At 41.7% G+C, this 25435-nt stretch overlaps 1 protein-coding gene and 1 long non-coding RNA gene across 3 annotated transcripts in view; one reads left to right on the top strand and one right to left on the bottom strand.

The window, feature by feature from the left end:
* Positions 1–25435, bottom strand: part of LOC119493077 — a 90811-nt gene that overhangs the window by 5797 nt on the left and 59579 nt on the right. Inside the window, exon 5 of one of the 2 annotated variants that reach the window (XR_005207908.1) lies at positions 9176–9267. The exons of the other annotated variant lie outside the window; for it this stretch is intronic. This is a non-coding gene — a long non-coding RNA (uncharacterized LOC119493077). Of the gene's footprint in view, positions 1–9175; positions 9268–25435 lie in introns of those variants that run through there. 2 annotated transcript variants of the gene reach the window in all.
* On the top strand, positions 2918–12114 carry LOC119493014 (transmembrane protein 88). The gene is made up of 3 exons (XM_037777968.1): positions 2918–3386; positions 4601–4895; positions 9050–12114. The coding sequence occupies exons 2-3, from the start codon at positions 4602–4604 to the stop codon at positions 9275–9277; spliced, it is 522 nt and encodes a 173-aa protein (XP_037633896.1). The 5' UTR covers positions 2918–3386; position 4601; the 3' UTR covers positions 9278–12114.

The raw sequence follows: 25435 nt of genomic DNA, 5'->3' as shown, positions 1-25435 counted from the left end.
CGGAGATCATAAAAGGAAACAAACTGAGGATGTTCAGTTCATGGTCTGCTCGGTTAAGTAAACTGATCTTCAGTCCAGTCCATGAAGAGAGGCTGGAGGACATTACAGGAGGAACACTGTTTGAAGTGGTTGCCAAAAAATAAATGTGTGTGTGTGTTATGTTTAGTTTAAAAAGTTCACAGAGAGCCCAGCAGATGTCAGCAGATGTTACAGGTGGAGTCTGGAAAGGTTATATATTTACTGTAAGCCTCTTAACTCCTCAGAAGCAGACAGCAAAGACACCAAGCAGCAACGTCTTCCCTCCAGACTCTCTACAGCATCTCTCCTCTCCTTCATCAATCACTCCCTCATCTCTATCTCTACGTCCAGACACTATCTGTTCTTCCATTTCTCGTCAGCTCTGTCCCATATCATCTCATCTTTTTTCTCCTTGTTCTGTGTAATTAAATTTGAACAGCGAAAGGTTGACTGTCTGTCTGTGCTGCAAAACAAATCGATCATCCTGCTTATCTCCCGGCCACACAGCTGACGATGCTCTGAAGATTTGTCAGAGGCAGACAGCAGAGGGAGAAACTCAGAGGGACATTTCTGAACATTTCACAGCGTATTGTCATCTATTAACTTGTTTATCAAGCTGTGATTTACTTCCCCCCCCTTTAAACTAGTTCTCATGTGCACAGCAGGCCTTGATTCTTATCATCTTTCACTTGATACTCCTCATCTCTTTCCTTATAAGGCATGCTTTCTGATAGAGTTGTGGATGGTTTTATTTTATTGTATTTCTCTCCTTATATTTTGATCCATGTGAGACTCATTTTTTACAGTATGTGTAACCTCTATGAATTTAACCCTAGTCCCATTTTCCTGAGATGTTATCTGATTATTTGACTAAACTGAAATACATTATGTCACAAGATGAACTAGGCTACAAGCAGCTTTTGTAATAATTTAGCACGGCCTATTTTAGTTGTTATTTAAACAGACTAACGTACCATACTGCCAACATTGGCTCTATCAGACAATTGTTAAAGAGGCTCAACTGTGATGTCACGGCGTACTGACCACACCCTGGAGTACACTTCTACATCACTGTAGAAAGATGAGAAGTTAGACCACTAGAGGTCAGCAAAAACAAGATGTTCAGCTTCAGATTTGTCTTTTAAGGCGCTCTCACAAGCCAACATTTAGTCCGTTTTAATCATACTCTGGTGCGGACCAAAACAACCGGTCCGAGACCGCTTGCGAGAGGTGGTCTCGGACCGTTTCCAAGTGAACCAAAGCGCAGGCTGCCTGTGTGGGCATTTGTTAGTAAATAAGAGGTTAACATGAGTGGTAGAGGACGGACCTGGACTTCTGCAGAAGTCCGATGTTTACTTGACATCAGTGCTGAGTCAAATTGAAACACTTATGCATAGAAGCGGCAGTTCTCGAGACGAAAAAGATAAATTCGCTCTTTACACGCCCCTCAGCAAATCATATTTTTATTTGTTCAGCTTTAATTTGTGCACTGTGAGACCGAACCAGGCTGAATAGAGAATGAACCAAAAGTATCAATTTCACTCTGATTCGGACTAACCAAACGAACTATGGCTCGTGAAAGCACACTTAGGAAATGTTACAACCATTTAGTGCTCATTTAAAGACTTATCACATAAAGCTTGAAGAAATAGCAGTATTATTTTCTAATAAGGCGTTCTTTATGAAGTGTATGTAAGTTGTAACTAAAGGCTTTTACATATTACTTCAGCCCAGTCGCACAGCTGTTCGTGAAATAGTCCCGAAATGTATCGTGATGTCAGCACGAAATCAATTCATATGTAATCCACTTAATTGTGAACCAGGAAGTATAAAGAGCGGCGAACACCGCATGGCGAGGTGGTCGGGGTTGATGGGTGTGTCAAAAGAGAACAGAACCTTCGCCCAGGAGACCGGTACTCATGTCCCGTGTGAAACCACAAGTCACAGTTGATTTATTTGTCACGTAACTTCCGTACTTAAGTTACAGCACTTTCTGAGTTATTTTAACCCAAACCACAATCTGTTCCTAAACCTAACTAAGTAGTTTTATTTTATGTGTGTACGTCCCGTGTTGCTGGACACGAAAAATAAAGGGAATTTGGTGAATATTTCACTGTGTTGATCAGTTATATGCCATTAATACCAACAATGGTTGCCAGGTTTTAAAAAAATGCTTTTTTGGTTGGTGTTTATCCATTTGATAACAATGCATTTAGAAATGTTGGTAATCCATTAATAAGTACTAATTTCTTAAACGCGCTAATGCAATTTGCCATTTTTCGGTTGCAGCGGGCTCAGTTTTAAAGCTAGAGTGAAGATACTGGCATCATAAATATCGCTCCAAACTTACGCTAAATTTCGGCGAGGAAAACTGGTATGGCCATTTTCAAGGAGTTCCTTGACCTCTGACCTCAAGATATGTGAATGTAAATGGGTTCTATGGGTACCCACAAGCCTCCCCTTTACAGACATGCCCACTTTATGATAATCACATGCAGTTTGGGGTAAGTCATAGTCAAGTCAGCACACTGACACACTGACAGCTGTTGTTGCCTGTTGGGCTGCAGTTTGCCATGTTATGATTTGAGCATATTTTTTTATGTTAAATGCAGTACCTGTGAGGGTTTCTGGATAATATTTGTCATTGTTTTGTGTTGTTAATTGATTTCCGATAATAAATATATACATACATTTGCATAAAGCAAACACATTTGTCCACTCCCATGTTGATAAGGGTATTAAACACTTGACAAACCTCCCTTTAAGGTACATTTTGAACAGATAATAAATGTCTGATTAAACACAAATGAATCACATTAATTAATTATTTGATTAAATTATTAAATATGTTAATAGATTGACAGCCCTAGTATGAACCCGTTATAAAGGGTTATGTGTTGCCAGAAAATGTACAGCAATGACGTCAAAATATGACCCCCCCCCCCCCCCCCCCCCCACCCCCCCCCTTTGTGCTCCCTCATTGTGTTTCACATTATTTTTGGTTTGTATGTTAGTGTAGGGAGCAGCTGTACAGATGTGTTCACGTGTTTTTAAAATATTTAAAACAAAAATATTGCTACTATCAATATAGCAAAAAAATAATTGATGTGCGACCGTGTGAGCGCGCACTTAGCGGCAGTGCGCGCGGCCCGGAGTCGCTCGCTCCTCCAGAGGCTCCTGAGAGCATCACAGAGCATCACTACACTATATCACTACACAGCCAGCAGCTCTGAGTCCAACTCTCAGCTGCTGCTCTCACAACAACACTAGTATTTATTATATCCAGTAGTAACATTAAGAGCTCCGAGTGGATCACCGGGAGAAGAAGTCAAAGACACCGCAGGGATTAACCGGATCTGTACTTGAAGGTAGGCAACAATAACATCCTCATTTATGTTGTTTATTAGGAGACATATAGGGCTACTCTATCACATGCATTAATAATGCTTGTGACACCAGGGTTTAACAGTTTACAGACAGAAAAAAACTAAACTAAAATATAAACTATAGCTCCATTAATGTATCCATCAAGGTAAAGGATGATGAAGATGTGTTGGATCAGAACATGAGTCCTGTCCAGTGTGTGATGCTCTGCAGCTCTGCAGCTCTGCAGCTCAGCAGCAGGTCCTTCAGGGTTATAAGGTTCCGGACTGCATGAATTTAAAATGCATCGTATTGGCACTCAGTCCAGTCCAGGCTCCTCAGTGACAAAGTCCTGATCGATGAGATCGACTGGAGGAGCGATGGGAAGACAGACAAAAGTGTGTGTGTGTCCTCATTTGCATAGTCTGATGAGTTATTGGCTGCCTGGATTGACAGAAGAAGAGAGCAGCAGTGAGGGGGGGGGGGGGGGGGGGGGGAGGACAGTCTGTTCTTATTTAAGTTTTTTTTAAATACAACATGCATGCAAAAATTAAATGCAGCAATGTGAAAGGAAATATACACACAGGTGTTTTTGTGTGTGATTTAGAGCTGCAGCAATTTGATTAATCGTGTAGTTGTCAGCTATTAAATGAATCACCAACTATTTTGATAATAGATTAATGGGTTTGAGTTATTTTAAGAAAGGAAGCTTCTTAAATGTGAATATTTTCTGGTTTCTTTACTCCTCTATGACAGTAAACTGAATATCTTTGAGTTGTGGACATAAACAAGACATTTGAGGACGTCATCTTGGGCTTTGGGAAACACCGATCGACATTTTTCATAATTTTCTGACATTTTAATGACCAAACAACTAATCGATTAATCGAGAAAATAATCAACAGATTAATCAATAATGAAAATAATCATCAGTTGTGGTGTGATTCAACATTAAAGTGATGAGAAATGGACTGATTTAACATGCAAATATGTTTAAGTACTTTATGTTCCATTAATTGAATACAGATTTTCATAATATACACAATTTACATTGACACAGTAATGTTTTGCAAGCATACACGCATCTCTTCTGCATCCATTAAATTAAAACACTAACAAACCGAATGGCCTGTAACCACCCTGCAGTCTGAATCACAACAATTCTCCCTCAGTCTGCTCTAAACAGAGTTTAAAGAGTCTCTTTGTCTGTCTGCCTCAGGATGTGTGGGATGGACGTGGACGTGGATGATGGCGGTTCAGGCGAAGAGGAGAAAGAGGAGGAGTTCTGGGTCGGGGAGGGAGTGAAGATGCTGCCTCCTCCCGTGGCCCACAGCGGGGGCAGTGCGTGGGGCAGCCGCCGGGGCAGGTGTGGCTGCGTGGCGTGCGGTGCAGCTCTCATCCTCTGGGACCTGTGTGTCGTCCTCGTCAGCGCTCTGCTCCTGGCTGTGGTCTTCTCTGTGGTGCTGCTGCCTGCTATGCTGCTGCTGTACGCCGGTTTCCTCTGCCACTCCAGGGTGAGATATATCACTCTGTTGTTTATTCTCTTTGCAGCAAGAACAAGCTGAGAGGAAAGTTTACTGCGGATTCCACTGGTGTGATTTGAGCTCCAAAATTCAAGTCGTAAAGTTGCATCTGAGCTAAATCCTGGATCTGGATGATTAGTCAGCAGATACTGAGCTGAGGTGGACACTGATTTACTGGAACAAGGTCCAGGTTATAATATCAGACATGGCAGGAATCACTGTGGGCCTCAGAGTTCAGTATTTCCACAATGCAAAATAATAGGTTAAAGATTTAGGATAGTTGTGTTGTGCAATGTGATATTCATTCCATTTTTCGCCACAAATTATGTTCCCAACGATTTGTGATTTTTATCTGTTTTATAATAAGATAGTTTCCACACACTTTGCAACAAATGCGATTGTCACGTAGACTGAGTGAACAATCTGCTATCATGCAGATCAGATTAAGACCACAATACAGTTTGTAGGCAAACTGAACATTGTTAATAATCTAGAAAAACAAAACTACTTGGTGTCCCTGTAGCTGTACAATTTTGTCTTGTTAAAAACTTCCTGCATTGATTCTTTTTTAGTTTAGTTTAGATGTGGTTTCCCATGGCAACCCTATAAACAACTAATCACTATGCTGGACATGTCCTTAAAAGCCTCGTAATTGTCCAGGTGTTGGTCTCAGACACATACCAAGTTAACTGCAACGACCCTCGTTCGATTCCAGGTTGTGACCTCTGCTGCATTTCACCCCTGTCCTTATTCCACATTTCCTGTCTCGTTCATCTTTCATCTGTCAAAATAAAGGCAAAAATGCACAAAAGATTTTTTTTTTTTTATAGGAGCAGTGTGTAGGATCTGGAGGTATGTAGCGGTGAGGTTGAGATTGCGACCAACTAATGCTTCTTCCGTGTGCCAAGCGTGTAGGAGAGCTACGGTGGCTAACGCAAAAACGAGAATGTCCCTCTCAGGAGCCAGTTGTTGTCAGAGTAGCGTAGGTCATTAGGAGCAGAGCCAGTGCTTAGAGTGTGTGTACGAGGGAAGTGAGTGGTGAAGTAAGAGAGAGACAGGAGCGAGATATTCCATTTCTGCCAAGAGATCCCCCTAAATATTACACACTGGTCATTTAAAACTTACTAATTCGGGCGTCCAAGTGACAAGTTGTAAAGCTCATAGCTTGAAGTTGCTTCAGTTTCCTGGAGAGTCCTGGAGGTAACCTTTGTCGCATGTCGTCCCCATGTTTCCTGTCACTCTCTACTGTCAACTAATGCGACGTTCCAGCAACTCGGTGGTTGGATTTTTCCCAGTTGAAATCTCCGACTTCCAACCTCCATGTATCCCAGGTGCACAACGCCAAACGTAAACAAAAACCATGTCTGACCGTGACAAAATTATGATTCTTTGTCAAGTGTGCACTCAATTGAACTCTCAGCAGTGCAGCCCTTTACATAATTTTTTTGCATTTTTAACGTTTTCCTGAATAACTTTTGTGCAGAGAGGATAACTTTCAGAGATTGTTTACTGTAACCAGCTACCTAATAACATGGCAACATATTTTGACATCAATTTACATGCAGAACAGGATTTTACTATGCAATAGTATGTGTTATTCTAATGAAATACAGGCAAATATACTTTACGTTGCCTTTTGGTTGATGGTTAACCATTTCCAATGCGCACTACCATTGTTGTGTGACGTCAGACAACTGCTTCTTCATGAAGGCGGGGTAGATGGATTTGCATTTTACAAGTAGGAACTCCGACTTTGAGTGGCGTTCCACTGTACTTCTTTATAGAAGGAGGTCGGAAATGTTTGAGTTCTGAGTTGTCTTGAACGCAGCATAGCATTCCTCCAGTTGATGATGGTTGACTATACGAGGATGATTAAAGCTGCTATAGTCAATGTTTTTATAAACCCACAGATAATTAAGCATACATTTAGTGTTTCCAGCCACAGCGAGCAGCTGTTTTCAGCAAAAAACAAAACCCACTGTATGTGCTCAGCACCAAATGACCGACCGACACGGTTAGAGACTATCTGGTGAACATGGTGGAGCATTTTTCAGCTACCAGATGTTTCTCTCAGGAGTTGATGGAGAGCAAAACAGAGCTAAACGCAGAGTGAATAGAGTGGTTAAAACAAGCTAAAGAGATTTTAACCTTTTGTTCTACGATATAAAATACGTCAGTAAATATCCCACTCATGAATTTTGAAGGCGGTTGCTAACAAGTGGCTAAATGAGACTACTAAACGTCATCACGCCAACTCGTCCGCCTTTACAGCCTCGTCGTGTATACTCGCGCTCATGCGACCGTGGTGTAGTTCGTTTATAGCCTAACGTTAGCTTTTTACCTCTGGTGATTGCATTCATACTTCAAAAATCACAAAGTGGTGCTCATTTGTGATAAGATTATCTTGCTGAACAAAATGTGTAAGTATCATAAACGTTTGTTTGCAGCTTATTTTCTGCAATAATCCAAAAGCCAATGTCAAGAGAACCCAGGTCAATTCTAACTTCCTGGTTGGCCTACAAAACTACGTCATCCCTGGAGCGCTCTACGTTGCACTTTCATTCATCAGGTGGACAAAGAATGATAATGTTGCTCCGTAACTGCTGGATGTGTAAATAACTTGCTAACAAGTTTGACACGCCAACTTAAAACAAGAATCAGTAAAATCAGTGTGGTGTTGACAGCCTGTTTCTGCTGCCCCCAAGTGGCTAAGAAAAATATGTAGTGCAGCTTTAAAAGGATAGCGCTCTGTTCCAACCTGACAGTATGTTTGTAAATCATTAACTAGGAGGAGTCTGCACTGCGTCTTCTTTGGCTTAACTTGAAGTTTAGGTATGTAATCCCATGTCATCTACAGAGAGTGGGAGGATTGTCTCTCATTAAGACTGGCACCTGGAGCCTTAGAAGGAAACAGACAATCACAGCCCTAAGGGGAAGTCTTTTTGGCAGCGTTTTACGTCTATACCTGAGACATCATCCGACAGGTGTTCAGGCTTATGCTTCATGTTTGTACTTATTGGTTTTTTATTATCAACACAAGCCAAAAGAAATATGATTACCTTGGATGTTGGGGCCTGTCAGACAGTGTTTCTGGTAATGAGGTGAGGAGAAGGGTGCGGCTCGCTTTGCTCGTGAGTTATGTGAGGAGCAGACAGATCATCAGTAAAATATGGTGATTCAAGGCATCATCATTCTGTGAAGATCTACAGCTCCGTCCTTGGTTCACCAGACAGGTCATAACATCACATCCCACCTCTGACACAGTTTGTCTTTCCGTCCGGTTGTCTCTGTGTGGAAAGACTTAATTTTCTGAAGGCACAGCCGCGTGACGGAGCAGACAAATTAAAGAACACGCAACAAGACTATAATCGCGATGAGGCCGGAGCAAATGTCAGTTCAGAGCAAACAATTACCGACAACGTCAGTCAGAGAGTTCTCCCTATTGTGTCGACAGACTGAACACGAAGCGAGGGCCCCACTGAGAACACAAGGCTGTCTGATTTGGTGCCAGCACCAGCTGTGCACAGACACACTGACAGTACGACGAGGAGGAAAAATGCACTCAGTGAACGCACAGTGTGCACTTGACAGAGGTGTGTCTCTGTGTGTGTGTGTGTGTGCGTGTGCTCATGAGTGTGTCGAACACGGCTGTTGCTAGGGTGCACTTGTTGGAGGCGAAGCTCCTTTTGAAAAAGCTCACAATAGGAGATCATTTAGAAAAAGGGCTTCAGACGTAACCAAATGGTTTTGAGTGTGTTTGAGATAATGTACTTGTACTTTATGTGTGTGTACATGTCGTGTGCTACTTTCACATCTTTCTTTAGTTTCCATCTCTTTCTCTCAGGCCCGCCTCCTCCCTCTCGCTCGCCCTCACAAGGTGATTGACAGCTCGGAGGGTTACTGACAGCTACTGAGCCACTTCTTATCTGAACTGTAGAGGGAGGCTGGGAGAAACGCTGTCACAGCCCACTACCCACACTGTCCCACTTCTGCAGCCTGAGCATATGCAAACACACACATTAACAAACCCTCCTACTTCCTTTTAGACAGAAGAGAAGGAGCTCCTGCTGATGCCAAGATATCACCACGTTCTCCGGAGCCCTCCTGTCTACTTTTCTGATCCCCCTCTATGTTTGTCCTCGTAGGTCCTTGACGCCCCCTCTGCCATCTGCCGTTACCTTGACGACAACAGCTGCTCCGCCCTCATTATCCTGGGGTTCGTGATGATGTCGCCGCTCGTGGTGGTGGCGGCCGCCATCTTTTGCGGGCTGCTCCGAAGGTTTCGACTCCTGCTTCTCATTCAGCCGATTTCACGCGCCTGGTACAGAGGGCGGCTGTTGGACTGGGCGGGCAGCGTCCACGCCTGGGTGTGATTGAGACGAAGCACGAGGCGCCGGCGGTCAGATATGCTAACAGTCAGAAAGTTCGATTAGTGTAAAATCAACCTGAGAGATACAAGGGGTAGACAAAATAACAGAAACACCTCACATTGTAATCAATAAAATAGTGTGAGAGATGTTGACTTAACTAGATGCTACGTTTCAAAGACAGAGTTTGACGTTTTGGCGAAGACGCTTATTCACTTTCTTGCTAGTTAGATCTCTGTTAAAATGGTGGTTTGTGGGAAAAAAGCTTTTTGGACCGCAGGAGTTTTTTTTAGTTGCAATAGGTGTGGCCATCGGGACAAACTGGCAGCAAGGCTGAGTGGCGGCGCCGTATCCAGCTCATTTCTTGGCGTAGTAACTTCCTGGAGTCTCCACTGGTTGCCGGGCAACCTCACAGTGTCGACAAGACTCCAGGTAGTCAGTGCTGTTGTCGAGAAAAATGTTTTAGCTCTTAACCCCCCTGTAAAGCCACAATGTATTGTTTTCAACCCCGCCTCCCACTAAATTACGTTCCCATACAACTAAATGGCATAATAACAATACATTTTGAGGGAAACGTATTTTCTCCTGAATTACGGTCACAACATGTGATTAACGTCATAAATTGAAACAAAAAAATAAAAAATTAAATATATCTACTTAGTTAGGTTTAGGCAACAAAACTACTGGGTTAGGTTTATTAAAAAAAACATCATGGTTTGACTTAAAATGATTTTAAAACAAAACAAAACGCAATGAGTTACTACGTTTCTAACGGGACATGAACACCGGTCTCCTGGGGTTAAGTCTGGTGTTTGTTGGACTCATCAACCTCCCCTCCCGTCCTACAATAGTGGACTTTCTTGTTTGTTATTATTCAATAACTTTTTTATTCAACTTATTATAAGTAAGGGATAATGAACAGCGAGCCGGTCTTTGTTGTGAAAGATTCCCCAACAGGGCGATACTGCACCTGAAGGGGATTCTTTCACAACAATGACCCGCTAGCTGTACATTATCCTGCTTATTACACGGCTACTTACTTAAGAAATCAATATTTTGACACAAAAACGGTCCTCCAGAGTCCGACATCAGAACTGTGCCCATAGCAACGGTCTGCTATACATAGCAACGGTCTGCTATAAAGAAATTACAGACTACAGAACGCCGTGATTGACCAATCAGAATCGAGTATTCAACACAGCCGTGTAATAACGCTTGATATATTACCTGCTCTGCACGTCACACATTCTACTACGTCACTCGCTGCGGACGTCCTCGGACTTACATAGGTATTTGTGATATGTAAACATCCGCAACAAAATACGTTTCCTTCCAAACGTAATTGAAAATGTAATTTAGTTGTATGGGAACACATTTTTTAGGAGACAGGACTGATCCACCTCGTTATACCTTCAAGGCCAAGTTTTGTAGTGTCGTCGTACTGGGTTGCGTATTGAAAAGTGTCTCCATTATTTTGTCTACCCCCTCTACATTTAAGGTCATTTTGTGATTTTGTGAGAACAAGATTGTGTTTAAGTTCACTGTAGCAACTCAGTCTTATCTGTCTTTGTTTTAGAAACTAAATACTTTTCAGTGATTCGTGGAGTGACGTCTTTGTACTTTAACCTCACATACAAAGATCACAAAACTTATTCTGCACTCATTTGATCCGAAGGAACAAAATGCATCTCGGGACAGCCCAGAACAAAAATGCTACTCAAATCATTTTTGTAAAATGAAGGATAAATGTACAAAAAATGTTGCAATATCATGGTTTTAACACAAGCAAGACTCCAAAGGAATTGTCATTTTATTTTGACAAGATAGCAGCTTCAAGAGAGTAACACATCACAGACTGGTTTATCATTATAGATTCTGTGTATAAAAGTAATATTTTTGTGATTTTGTATTGCCTGTTTGCTAACTATGTTGACATGGTTACATGTGGGACTTTCTCAGAAATATGTTGCTGTGAAGTTATTCGTGGTTGTTCATTAGAAGTCTTGAAAAAGTCAAAACAAAATTGCAAACATTCGATTTTGAGTTTAACATGGGCTCGAATCCCCGGGGCGTTCAAACACCCTGAAAACACGGTGAATAGTGTAACATGTACAATAAAAAGCAGCATTCAAGGACTTTAATATTGTCTGTGAGGTGAATTAAATGGACAATGATGTTTGTTTATCTGATGTAGCATCATTAGCAGTCATGTCTTGTAGGAGGGAGGGAAACATATTTCATTTAAGTGGATCTTTGAGATCACGTCGTGCCATGATAAAACACACCCTTCATTATAAAAACAACAGAAGCTGACAGTACGACAGAGTAATGGCTGTTCAGTTGAAGCCAGGTGTTAAAGCGAGATCTGAATCATCCGACCAGGAGCTCATTCTGCTGCCTCTTTGTTTTCTGGTCATTTAAATTCATCAGTGACACGCGTGCCGCATATCCTTTTTATCTGCGTGTCAGTGCTCCGTAATTAAGTGTTCGGATTTCATTTCTCAGGAGAAAGCCTTGAATCATATTTCTTGAGGAGCAGTTATTACATGTCCTGTGCCAATGTTATCGTACTGAAATGTATTTATTTTCTATTTAAACATATTTATTTGCGTGTTTATGTCCTGTTATTGAGCCTCCATTGTTTGTTGACAGTAATGAAGCCCTGTTAGTTTCAGTATTTTAAGAGGAAGGAAAAGGGTCTTTTTTATTTTTGCCAAGTTGCATGCTGGTAAACATCACACCTGAAATAATGTTTTGGAAAGATTACAGTGTTACCATCAAAACGGCAACACATTCTCATGTTCAGACCTTACAATAATAAATAGAGGGCTTTTTTTTCAGTGTCTCTTTTGTGATGTTTGTCAAGGTTTGTGGATTTGAGTCCAGTGAGTGATGATTTAACATTCACTCTCTCAAACATACATACACAACACATTTAAAAAAACACTTAAAGGGCATTATCCTCTCAATTTCAAAAAAGGAAATAATATGATAAAAGTCTCTGACACAACATCTCCCTCAGTTTACCCTCTGCTACACAGGTCATGTGTGCCTCTGATGATGTGGGTGTCCAGTCTGTCCTGATGATCTATGTAGTCTATTAAACCACCATACTGACAGATACATCATCCTTCTCTTGTTCAGACAGCCTGCAGCGTCGACGTCTGACTGCTCTCAGTATACCAGCATTACCTGGCAATTTATATAAGCTCTATGTCTGCTCACCAAAAGTACGTGTTTCTGTCTGCCTGACAAATACACAAAAAGCAAAAGGTCAAATCTCAATACCTTGAAAAAAAAAATGTGTTCATAGCACAGAGTATCAGAAACTCAAGTACCGAAAGCTGGCTTTTAATGCAATCTTGTTCCCTTATTCTTCAAAGAGGTAATTCATATTTAAATTAAAATGTTTTTATTGATTTTTATTGAGGCAATGTTGTTATACGGCTGATTGTGTGTAGCAGCTGAAGCAGAAATCCTACAGTAGTCGGTCCACAGTAATGTAATGGACAGACATGGTCCGCCAACCCAGTCTCATGGGAAGGACGCACGACACAGAGTGCTACAGGAGTGAATCCTAAAACCCGGAAATGTGTTAGCGTTTCAGCACTACCGGTTCCCTCGTCTGGAAGTCAATGTTTTTTTTGAATGGGTTTATAGTTATATGCCTGAAATAAGGTCTGTGGTTAACACAAGCTTAAGAGATTTTAACGTTTTTTTCTACGACATAAAATACATCAATAAATATCCCACTGATGAAATTTGAAGCCTTTAAAAAGGTGGTTGTCATCACGCAGACTCGTCCACCTTTACAGCCTCGTTGTGTATACTCGCTCTCATGCGACCGTGGTGCAGTTCGTTTATAGCCTAACGTTAGCTTTTTACTCCTGCCGATTTCATTTATGCTTCAAAAATCATAGATGTGTTCATTCGTGAAGATTATCTTGCTGAACATAATGTATCAGTATCATAAACGTTTATTTACCACAGAGCTTATTTTCTGCAATAATCCAAAACCCAATGGAAAAATCCCATTGGCTTTTTGTCGAGGGAACCCAAGGCAATAACTTCCTGGTTGGCCTACAAAAATACGTCATCTCTGGAGCACTCTGTTACACACACATTCCAAGTGTCATGAGGACGCATTTTAACCTTTTCAATTGTAATTTGTACGCCACACAACAAAACTATGGTAACATCCGCAGTTAGGTTTAGGCAACAGACCCACTGAATTAGGAAAAACATCATGGTTGGGCTTAAAATAAGTACAGAAACTAAGTAAAATACGTACAGAAACAATGTTACATAAGTAAACACGTCAAAAACGTCACTTACGTAATACCAAACAAAACACCGGTTCCAAACACCGGTCTCCTGGTTGAAAGTTGTGTTTGTTGGACCCATCCACCCTCCCTCGCTTTCTTTTCTTCGTCACTAGCTCTGAGCGTACAGTAGCATATTTACGCAGATGCATTTACATTGCAGTCAGTACAGACTACATGACATACAAATGACACGCTAACAGCAAGAAAGGCGTTCTTATTGCACGCTAAATGCCTTGCGCATTATCGTGTCATTCATACGCCTATTTGTGCGAACGGACTGGGTCTGCAGCGGCTTAACATTGACCATCCAGACATGTAGTAATACTGGTCAGCATCACATTGTTGTGTCTCCTCATTGTTGGGTGACTCATAGCATTAAGCTCTAAAGTCATCCTCTTCATGTGTACTGTTTACTGTGACGTGGCTGAAAATGTGGCTGAGCTTTAGTGTTCTCCCCCGAGGCACAGAGAGGAGACTAAACTGGACTGTTTTTTAGTTAAAAAGGAAATTGGCTGATAATGCGGGTCAATCACTCGTAGCACTGTTCTCATTTGTAAGTGGATGACAAACAGAATAGATGCAGAGGATGGGGAGGAAATTGAAGCAGGATGGAGCTCTGAAAGCCAGAAATTTGAGCAGAATGGGTGCAGGGTTGTTGGTATTGAAGCCCTTTAAAATTGTATTATAATAATACCCCTTTAAACTATAATTACAGAATATAAAATCCTTTGAAAATGCTCCAAATCTACTTTTCATTAATGTCGCCATGCAGCTCATCATTATTCATTAGTTCCCATCACACTGAGAGTCATTTAGTCCAATATATTCAGCATTTGATCTTTGGACTATTTCCACTTGTTTTCTTTGAGTGTAAAAACAGAAACAAAACAAAATAACCCACACCACCAGATTCTACAAAATTAATAAACCATGTTAATCTGTTATCATTTAGCCAAATAACAGTTTTAGGATTTAAATATTATATGAATCTGTTAATCTGGAGGTGAATGGAGAAGAGGAGGGTTGCGTCGTTTGTACTGAAATGACAACTGACAACAAATGTGGACAACTTTTTAAAGTTTGACATCAAAGATATGAGGCTTAGGGAGATCGTGGCAAAATCTGGTTGGTTTCATTTACGCTACGCTCACACTTCGAGTGACAAAAACAACAAAACGGCCAGCGTGGCCAGCTACATTGTTGGCGAGTCGCCGTTGAAGTGTTGCTCTAGTGCTCGTTGACGTAGTTATGTGTCGTTAAATAGCACTGGGAACTGACTAACGGCATTGTCTTGGATGAAACAGAACAGGGTGAAACAAAAACATATGAATGGTTGACGCTTCACTGCATCATTGGAGTGCTGAAAAATGTTGAGACCAGCTCTACTTTATTTGTAGCACGTCACTGCCCGTCACACAACGACAAGTGTCAGGCGTCAGTTTGTAGCTTCATGTCACTGGCTTCCATTGAAAATGACTTGTGAAATGTTGCCGTGCCGCTCGTAGTGTGAACGCAACATTAAGCTTTGGTTATGCTTTCCACAAGGATGGCTGCACGGACATGGTTAAGGAAGCGTTTTGATCTTTTATACTCTGTGCGGATTTCTCCTCGCGGCAAACAGACATTCTCAAAGTTCTTCATTGACCACCCATCCACATCCGTGTAGAAAAATTTGGATGTGTGCGGAAGGGGCGAAAACCTGCCGCAAGGAACCCCCATAAAGGGCCGTGTCTGATGGTGTGACGTCACTTTGGCCGTGCAGAAACTCGTGACCCTTGCGGATGGGGCAAGCATAAATCAAGCTTTAGCGTGAGCGCCCATGCTCAGCGGATAAAGTAGAAGCCGGAGAGCGAGAGAGATTAGTGACTGAATGTGAGCGTAAAGAGTCTTCCTAAATGCACTTAAGTTTCATTATGCTAACATCCTCACAATGACAATGCTAACATGCTGATGTTAAACCATTACCATCTTAGTTAAGCATGCTAAGAAAGTACAGCTGAGGCTGATGGGAATATCATTAGTTTTGCAGATATTTGGTCGTAAACCAAAGTATTGGACCAAAGGATTTGAATTTTGACCTGATGATGACACTAGATGAAAAGTGAAGTAGACGGGGACATGAATCCATCCAAGAATTGTTGAGACATTTCACTCAAAACCACAAATGTGAACTTCAAGATGGCGTCACGGCGGGTTCACATAGGCTGCGAAAGCACCGCGATTTTCAGAGAAGCGCTGCCCGTGTCCTTTCGGCGCCCGTGTAAATCATTTGGGCTGAGCTCCGCGGCCGGCTTGCGATCTTCAGCGATAGTTCTGGTTTATTTTCACTGCGTGCCGTTAGCGAATCTGGCAAGAAAACAGACTCTGAATATAAATGATATTTTAAATGTGATATAGATGATCTATTTCTGATGATAAATTCCCACGAATGCCTTTGGCTTCCCTCTCCTCGAGCATCCTCGGGGGACCACAAATATCTGCACCAAATTTCATGGAAATTCATCAAATAGTAGTTGAGATATTTCAGTAAGTGATCAGCCGAATGATCGACATTGTCATCCCTAGAGTCGGGCCGATAGCATGGCTAAAAAATATATTTGAATGAAGTTAAAGTGTTGATACCTTTTTTGTGACAAAACAGTTAAATGAGGGACAAATGCAGCTGATCTAGTCTAATTCCAAAAATGACCGTATTCTTCTTTTAATACCTCACAGACTCTTTAAACTTGAATCCATTAGTGTAACGGTCCATCACACTGCTCCCACCAGAGCGATGAAAATGTGGATATTCACTGTTTGGTTTCAAAGTGGACTCTGTAATGGATGTTTCTGTCTGCCTGAGTGCTGCTTTTAAAAAGAGAGGCTATCAGACAGTATTTCAAACCAGACCTATCAATGAGGGGAATATAAAGTACTGACTGGAACTGTTAGCTCTAATGTTTCAGTCCAAACACTGAAAACACATCATTCCCATAAAGCACAGTAAACCAAAGAGACTACGTATACTATACTATACTATACTATACATATTGCTAAGAATATTTAGCACCTTCCATCACAGGTAAAAATGGACATATTGCTGTGGTCACATTAAATAAAACCCTCTGGGTCATGATTATTACTTTAAATTTATAATTTGATGCAACTTTCACACAGACCTTACTGATCTGTCTCCACGACAACCTGGATTTTTCAGGTATTTTCCATGGCAACCATATCAGAGGTAATACTGATATGTCATTTATAACTCTGGGAGCGAGTTTCCAGCTTTAATATAAGTGTCCTTAATATGTGTGTGTTTCATGCAGCAACTTTCTGGAGTAAAGAGACCTTTGAGTAATAAAAATGTCACAGTGAACTGCAGAATGGAAAAAGAAGCGAGGAGCAGCTTTGCGTTTCTTTACTCCAGTCCAGCCTGCCAAAAGATGTTATCGCCTTTTTAAACAAAATTAAAGAATGCAAAACAAACATTATGTAACATATCAACACATAATAAACAGAAACACTGTGTGGCAACAGTATTGTAGTTCATATTTATTATGTGTTGTCCACACAGTGCAGTCATAAAGTATTACAGTACGGCAGTGGAGTGTGGTTCTAGTTTTGGTTCTGTGCTTAAACACAATGGATTTCAAAAGAAACAATGACTCTCAGCGTTTGAGGGTGTTCACGTTCACAGTGGGGGGCTCAGAGCCTTTCATACATAGTCCTAGAAATGACATTATTACAGGCTGTGGGCCGAACAGTGACGTGTTGTTGACCGGTCAAAGCGGCACCTGACTTTAAATTAAACTAAGCACGTGTGGAAGATCAGACTGAAGATGGTTGCAGTACAGCGTCTGCTGACGGATGTTAAACGTTTACTAATTTAATTATCACTGAATAAAAGTGGGAAGCTAGTTTTTATATAGAGGTCAGCTGTTATAAAATATTTACACCCAGTAACTTTCAGGTGTAACTGTTGTGTAGCCAACTGAACCAACTGTGAAAGCTAACGTTATCATGCTAACATACTGTACGACCTGTATGTTTTGATTGAAGAGTAAATATAGTTGATCTATCTGACCTGGATCAAAATTATGTTTAATATGATGTGAATGGGGAACATTTTAAATGACAGATCCCACAATAGCTCAAATTACAAAACGTCAGGTCAATAAGGTGTTTGGACTAAATAACTAAATGGACCAATCATGTTTGGCTTTTTGGGTTATTGTATCGATATTTCCCAAACCACATGACCACAACTATGTCAACCCACTTATTTCTCAATGTGAGTAATACCTACAGCTACGTACCGGAAGGGGAGGGATCACCAAACTTGTAAAAATGGCGGAGATGGCGGCATATTTTCCACCTTGCGTAAAAAAAGGGGCACACACAAGCAAGTAAAAGTAAATTATTCAGTTTTAATACAATTATCAAATGAGCAAACAAGCCCGCAGATATTGTGGCAGGCAACAATCACAGTCAAATGTTGGCGGTAATTCACCATCCGCTTGCAATTTGTCATTAAAAAGAGGAAGAAGAAGAAGCGTCAAATGTTGCGATCGTCATTTCCGGTAATTGCACAACAGCTGTTTGATTTGTGAGAACACTACCCTGTCGAAATTCGCGAACTACGCAAGTAAGTACATAGTGTACACAGTGTACTACATGGACATGTACTACTAAATTGGTGATGTTTTGGGATGCATACTTCAGCCAATTGATTACAAATGTGATGCCAAATAAACACCCTCAAATTAAAGGCAGTTAACTGAGATACAACATGTTAACTAGTGAGCTTTAACGGTGCAGGTGTAGGCAGATTTTTAAACTTTGGACAGAGCCAGGCTAGCTTATTCCCCCTGCTTCCAGTCTTTATGCTAAGCTAAGCTAACTGACTCATGGCTCTAGCTCCATAGTTAATACACGGACTCGTCTAACTTTCGGTAAGTAAGCAAACCCAAAATGTAGATTCCTTTAAAGCTGCGAGTCATCAGTACTATGTCAGTACTACCTCATACTCATTGTTTAATTTCAGTTCCAATGTGATGAATATGGAGCCAAAACTGTCCAAGCTGTCCTAATACATCCTGACTGCGTTGTAAGTGTCTTCTCTGTATCGCTCCACAGATTAATGTAATCAGATGTAAAAACCTTTTGGAGCATGTTTATCAAAACCACTTCATTACTGAAAATGTCAACAAGAAAAGTGGGTTTCTGAATTCAGTCCAAAGCAAACAAAGGAACATTGACAATTACACACTGTCAACAAATTAATCTGCAGGATTACAAAAAAAACAAAACACTGATCTGGGCTCATCGACCAAAGCACAAAGTCTAAACATAAACTTCATCTCAAACATGCAGCAGGATTAGATGATGATGATGTGGGCTGCAGCAGTGAGTTTGTTTGTCACCCTCCTCCCTCTGCATCCACCAGTGGCTGCTGAATGGACACTTCATTTAATCTGTCTCTATGGCAGCAGGTGTTTGTGGTATGTGTGTTTATTATGTATGTTAATAGTGTAAGTGATGTCCTTGTTCATAGCTTGTGGCGTGTGTCAGGGAGATGTGTTGTTTTTTTGTGCAGTATGATAAGATTACATGTGTGTTGGAGCTGTATCCACCGTGTGCCTCTGTTGTGGGGCACGAGTGGCTAAGCAAATAATGACCACGGTAGCACACAGATGTTCGCCGGCACAACGAGCAAACAAATTCAGATTCCTCATTTCCTCTGCACATCCTGTGTCGGCCAACGGTTGGTGATAAAGCGCAGGAATAGAGAGGGATAATTGCCAACAGGCAGCGAGGCGCGGAGCCTACAGCAGACTGTCAAGAGCTGACAACACTTGCAGGGCGGGGCTGGAGGCGTGGAGAAGTGAAGTGTTTTAAATTGGCGTAATTAAACTTTTGTCATATAGGCTTCATTTGTACACAGTTACACACTCATCCAATTAGCCCCTGAAATCCTCCAAGGCTCTGGGGGAGATGTAGGAGGAGGCGTCAAGAGCCTGAAGAGGCGGCGGCATCGAAGCCTAACTTGCCAGCCAGCTGCCATCACCGACCTGATCACCGAGGAGGTCTCTAGCAGGTCAAATAACAACAGCTTTGTTCAGACCTGCCGTTCAAATGGCACATGGGAGAAGTTTGCCTTCAGGGCTTACTGCCAGAAATCTCCTTAGGTTTAGGCAACAAACCTACTTGGTGAGGTTTAGGGGAAGATTGTTGTTTGGGTTAAAATAAACCCGTTCTGGCAGGAAGCCCTGAAGGCAAACTTCTCCCATGTGCATTAACATGCGTCTTGGGTGCTCGAATCAGTGGACAGCTCTAAGTACAGGTCAAGTCAATTTATTTATATATCATAAATCACAAATTTGCCTCAGGGGGCTTTACAATCTGTACAGGATACGACACCTTCTGTCCTTTACAGTAATCTGTCCTCGCATCGGATGAGCAAAAACTGGAAGAAACCTCAGGAAGAGCAACGGAGGAGAGATTCCTCTTCCAGGACAGACAATAGACCATTATGACAAAAAATTATACATATAATGTGAACATATATGAAGGGATGGATCGAGGAGGATGTCAAGCAGCTTCCAGGCGTCGCCAAACAGGTGAGACAGACATTCTTTTACCCGAATGTGTCCTGGGTCACACTTAAGGACCGCCTACTCAACCAACGTCCTGCTTGGATCTGCGGGATCACTGCACTCCTCATGTGAATAGACAGGCAAACAAGCGCTCCGCGAGTAAACGGCAGGCGCTTTATGCGTAGTAAAATAAAATCATGTGCCTCTGTGTCCTCCGGTGCTCCTAACGGCATCTGCAAGATTTCACAGACCAGAAAAAAACAAGCAGTAAGAGCTGATCTGAGGTCCGCTGTCCAGCTGCTGTCTATGAGAGCCGGCTGTCAATCACTTGCGAACTCCGACCAAACGGTCAAACTAGGCAGCGCTGATCAAATATTAATCAATATTATGTTACCTTTAATGCCTATTTCTCTCCTCAGATGTTTTCAGAATCATCTTGTAGTGCACGGTTTAGCTGTAAAATGAGAACAATTTGTGACGCGACCGCCATTGTAAAATCTGTTGAAGGAATGCCAAGTTCCGGTCACATGACCGGAGCACAGCCAATAGGAACACTCTCTGAAATGACCTGTGATTGGGCAAAGTAGATTTTTTAAAGCCTGAAAACAGAACCATGAGGAGGTGCAGAAGTCTAGTTTTCTCTCACTTGAATTACAATATCCTGAAAGGTTAATATGGAATTTTTGCCAAATGATGTCAAAAATATACTGCCTACTGAAGCTTTAAGAAATCAATAATTTGACACAAAAACGGTCCTCCAGAGTCCAACATCAGAACTGTGCCCATAGCAACGGTCTGTTATAAAGAAATAACAGACCATAGAACACTGTGATTGACCAATCAGAATCCAGTATTCAACCCCGCCGTGTAATAAATCAAAATACAGTATATGTTATAGGCTACAGTATATAACCACAGACTACCAGACTAGACACAGGAAGTGATTTGCTGCCAGCCTGTCTTGTGTTTTGGATGTTACTATCATACTGTTAGTGATGTGTCTGTGTTTTGTTTTGGCGGCACGGAGGCTCCCGGGGGCCACCGGTAGACATTAACCATATATCTTTAGGTTCATAAAATGTGCCTGAATATTATGAATATGAATATGTAGGATATTACTACTAGGGGCCAAATAGATAGTAAAAAGGATTTATATGCTTGAGGTAGAACAAAAATAAAAATAATGGAAGAAAACAATAAGAAACATAAAATAGTTTAGATTTGCAATGAAAATAATTTGAAAAACAAGCTCTAGTTTTGATGCTTTTTGTTGGAGTTTATGCAGTTTTTCACGGGTAGGAGTTGAAAGGAATAGTTCAACATTTTGAGTAATATACTTTGATTTTCTTTCTTACTGAGAGTTAGATGAGAAGATTGATATCACTCTCATGTCTGTACGGTAAATATGAAGCTACAGCCAGGAGAGGTTTAGATTAGCTTAGCACAAAGACTGGAAACAAGAGGAAACAGCTCTGTCCAAAGGTAACAAAATACACCCACCAGTACATCTAAAGATCAACACGTCCATATCTCAGACAAACAAGAAATAATGTGTTAATTACTGAGCTTCGGAGGTGCTGGTAGGCTCAAGGCTGGATTACTATGGAGCCCCAGAGTCTCATGAGCCCCAAAGGGCTCCAGACTCAGTTTGTTTGAGGTAATATGATGGATTGATTATTGAATATAAACTAAACTGTAAGGGGCTTTAAGATGACCTTGCATTTGTACCTAATCTTTAGAACCTGTGTCAAAACCATGGTTTAATACCTTTATTCTTACATTTGATATTATGATTACATGGTGCATATGCATATCATAAATTAACATTTAATCAACTTATAACCAAACTAAATTGGGAAACATGAGGGGCTCATAGAGGCCCACAGCTCCTTAGGCCCTGAAATAGGTTAATCCGGCCATGGTCAGCCTTTTTTTTTTTTTTTACCACCACATGTTTGGCATTTTTGTTTTTTAACATAGACTATATATACTGTGAGAAGTGGACGAAGTCAACGTGACGTCAACTATTGGTTTGTGGACTACTCTTTTGAAGCCTTGAGTTCGCCATCTTGTTTTTTGAAACCAGAAGTGACACGAGAGGGTGGCGCTAAGTACAACCGAACACTGAATAAGATATTTTTAGGTGACCGAAAATGTTATAATTAAAGGGACTGTTTGTAACTTTGTAGGCGTATAAATGTAGCGGGTCGGCACACATGCGCGCTCGCATATGCGCGTTCGCGTGTAGCCACTGTACCCTCCTCCTCTGCCTGCTCGCCTTCACTCAGACAGCTCAGCTCGCTCCACCTCTAGACGTGAACGCGCGCTCACTACACACTGCAGAAGAGTTAGTTTAGCTCTGAGAATATCTAGTGAATGTACAGGGGACGTTTGTGCAGAAATAAATGCTGCAGCTCCTCCAGACCAACAGAGGTTTTCCGTGTCTTGTGAAGTGACGGAGCTCTACAGAAATTTACGTTGTCTTCTCGTTACCAACCGGGTGCCGGTGTCTCCTCTGCTCTCTCCGGCTGCGGGCGGAGAGAGCAGAGGAGACACGCTGCAGAGCCCCGCTGCCTCAGCCTGCACTTAGGCAGGAAAAGCCAACACTAGGATCAGATCTAAATCATGTTCATGGAGAGACCTTCGTCTGGTCAGCTAACATTACTGCCAAGCAGCTGAAATATAGAGTGATATTGTGCTTTTAGCTGACGTGTGTCGCCTCAATGTTTTGAGCGATGCTCGTTCAGGTATATTTAGAGCGAGCAAGCGCGAGCCCGATGCTGACTTTCGTTGATTTCATGGCCACAGGTGTCGCTGTTAAGAAGCATTTCTGAAAGTTACAAATAGTCCCTTTAACTTTCATGAACTGAAAACACACTGTGAAAGAGTTAAAGTTGTAAGACGAAAACACGGACAACTCTCAGACCAGACAACGCCGTGGTAGCGACCTGTCAATCACAAGGTAGCCACGCCCTAAAGCATACCCTGCTTTATGGTCTTTTTTACTCTAAATGGGACCATCATTTACTAAATGAACATCATGCTGTATTGAAGAAGAGTTCCTGATGTACACCTCGGTAGTGTAGGTTCACATCTTCAGTGCTTTAACACCCGACAGCACAGTGTCAAAGACAATCACACCTTCTCCAGACTCCCTGTTCATGGCTGGTTGTCTAATACTGAGCCTGTGTGATTTTTAGCAGCGGGTTTGTAGAATACAGGGTGTTTTCTTCCTGCTGGTTATAATGACAGAGCCGTATCATCCATTTTAGGTCACAGAGGTAATCATGGCTAATCATGCTCAGTGCTTAAAATCAGTGTATTTTGTATCACAATCACAGGCAATCATGAGAGAGCATTCACAGCGTCGGTTGGTGTAATATTCCTCATCTGTCCGCTGCTCAAATCGGCTGCAAAATATACGAATGTGGCTTTTTAAAAAGGAAGATGCTTTTACATTTTAAATCGGGAGTATCACAAGATACCACAATAAGAGGTAATAAAAACAACACAAATGTGATTTCCTGCATTTATAATGATTTTTGCTTCATCAAGCCCTCTCTCTTTGTCTCTTTCTCTGCTGCTTTCTGAGGCACTCTTGTGGAAATGAATGTCCTGTGAGCCATTTACATCAGGCTCTCTCAGTCCATTTTCCACTCTTGTACTCCTCCCCATCGCTCTCTCTCACACACTCAGCCTCTTTACTCGCTCGTTCCTGCAAGAGAAAATCACAGCTCTCCTAGTATTTACCATCCAATCTACCGTTTCTATAATCTCTCTTTCTATACCTTTCTGCCCCCACATGCTGTCTTTTTCTTTCTCATATTTCCCTCTGTGCCATAAAGAATAAGAATTTTTCTACTTTGACTGTTTCTTGGTTAATGCACAGATTTGTTTCTTTCACCCTTTCACATTTCGGTACAGACCTCCATGGTCCCCTGAGGTTGAATTGTAATTAGGATGGGTCATGATTTTAAAATTTTAGAACAGTCATTAAATTATAAAAAAAAATGTAATAGTTTATGCGACTATCGTCTTGACTTAAGGAATATATTTTCCCTTGTTTTTACCATCCCAGGCGCCGAATGGTAGTAAGATTACTACTAGGCACCGGTAAAACGTGTGTGTCGTGTTCAGTTCGGCTCTTTTCCGTCAGGTGTGTGCACGCGTGGCGCCGCGCCCAACGTAGTTTCAGCTTGGAGATGTGTTCAAGCGGTGGAGCATCGTAAAACACACTTCATTCAAACTCTACAGAAACAAAATAAAACTCACCAAAACCATCTTGGTTAGTCTCTCCACTGTTCCAACAGTAAAATAAACCCTTAACTCATCGAGTTAGATGCGAAAATGTGGCGGCTCTGCTGTTTCTCCCCCACTGTCTCTCGATATTCGAAGAATGATAAATACGGCCTAAGTACTGAAGCTGCTAGCATGGCTGTAGACTTTCAAGTTGTCAAGATGCTTCAACCAAAGTGCTTGTTGCATGCTCGAACGTCTGAACCCCTATATTTCCCTCCAGTAGTGACTGTCTGAAATCATTTTGTCTCGCCATCCTCTATGACAGCAGGATTTTCACTCCACCTTCAAGTATGGCCGTTCAGAACAGCTATAAACAGTTTTGCCTTCTGACAACACTTCGTACAAACTAGTTTTTTTTGAACATACCCTGACTTTAAGTCTTGTTTTTAACGTCTGCAGGTTGCTCGCTTTATCGTCGTTCCACCATGTCTGCCAGACAGCTACTATCTACTTCTCTCTGATTTTTTTCCCCCCACGTTAAACTGTGAACACAATAATCTCTGCCCCCGTATCAGCCACGCTCCGTCTCTCAGTACCCCCCACCTGGGAGAAGAAGAACTCCCACTATTACACATTATCTTTCCCCTCTCCGCCAGCTTCTCTCTCATTACTCTCCTTTCAGTTCATGGCTTAATACTTTGGGTCTTTACCGAGCGCCGCTGTCCTCCCTCCTCATCCTACTCCTATTTTTCTGAAAATTAAAATCCATTCTCCCTTGTTCCGCTCTCGTCTCATTACAGCTTATTCCCCATCTCCTGTGGCTGCGGGATGAAAAGAGGAATCAACGCAGGCTTTTCATGAACACTAATTCCATCCTCTGCAAGAGACCGGCAGCATCCAGGAGGGGATTCACTGCATCTCACGGGGTCGCTCAGGCCATAACACACAAATTATCTCTGTGCGATCAGTGTGATAAAAGCATACACTTGTGGTTTGACAGCAGTGTACTGTGGATAATCTTC

This window comes from Sebastes umbrosus, chromosome 1 (genome assembly GCF_015220745.1).
Source record: "Sebastes umbrosus isolate fSebUmb1 chromosome 1, fSebUmb1.pri, whole genome shotgun sequence".
NCBI classification, from domain to species: Eukaryota; Metazoa; Chordata; class Actinopteri; order Perciformes; family Sebastidae; genus Sebastes; species Sebastes umbrosus.
Note: the sequence above shows the minus strand (reverse complement) of the source record. Positions and strands in the feature narration are given on the sequence as shown.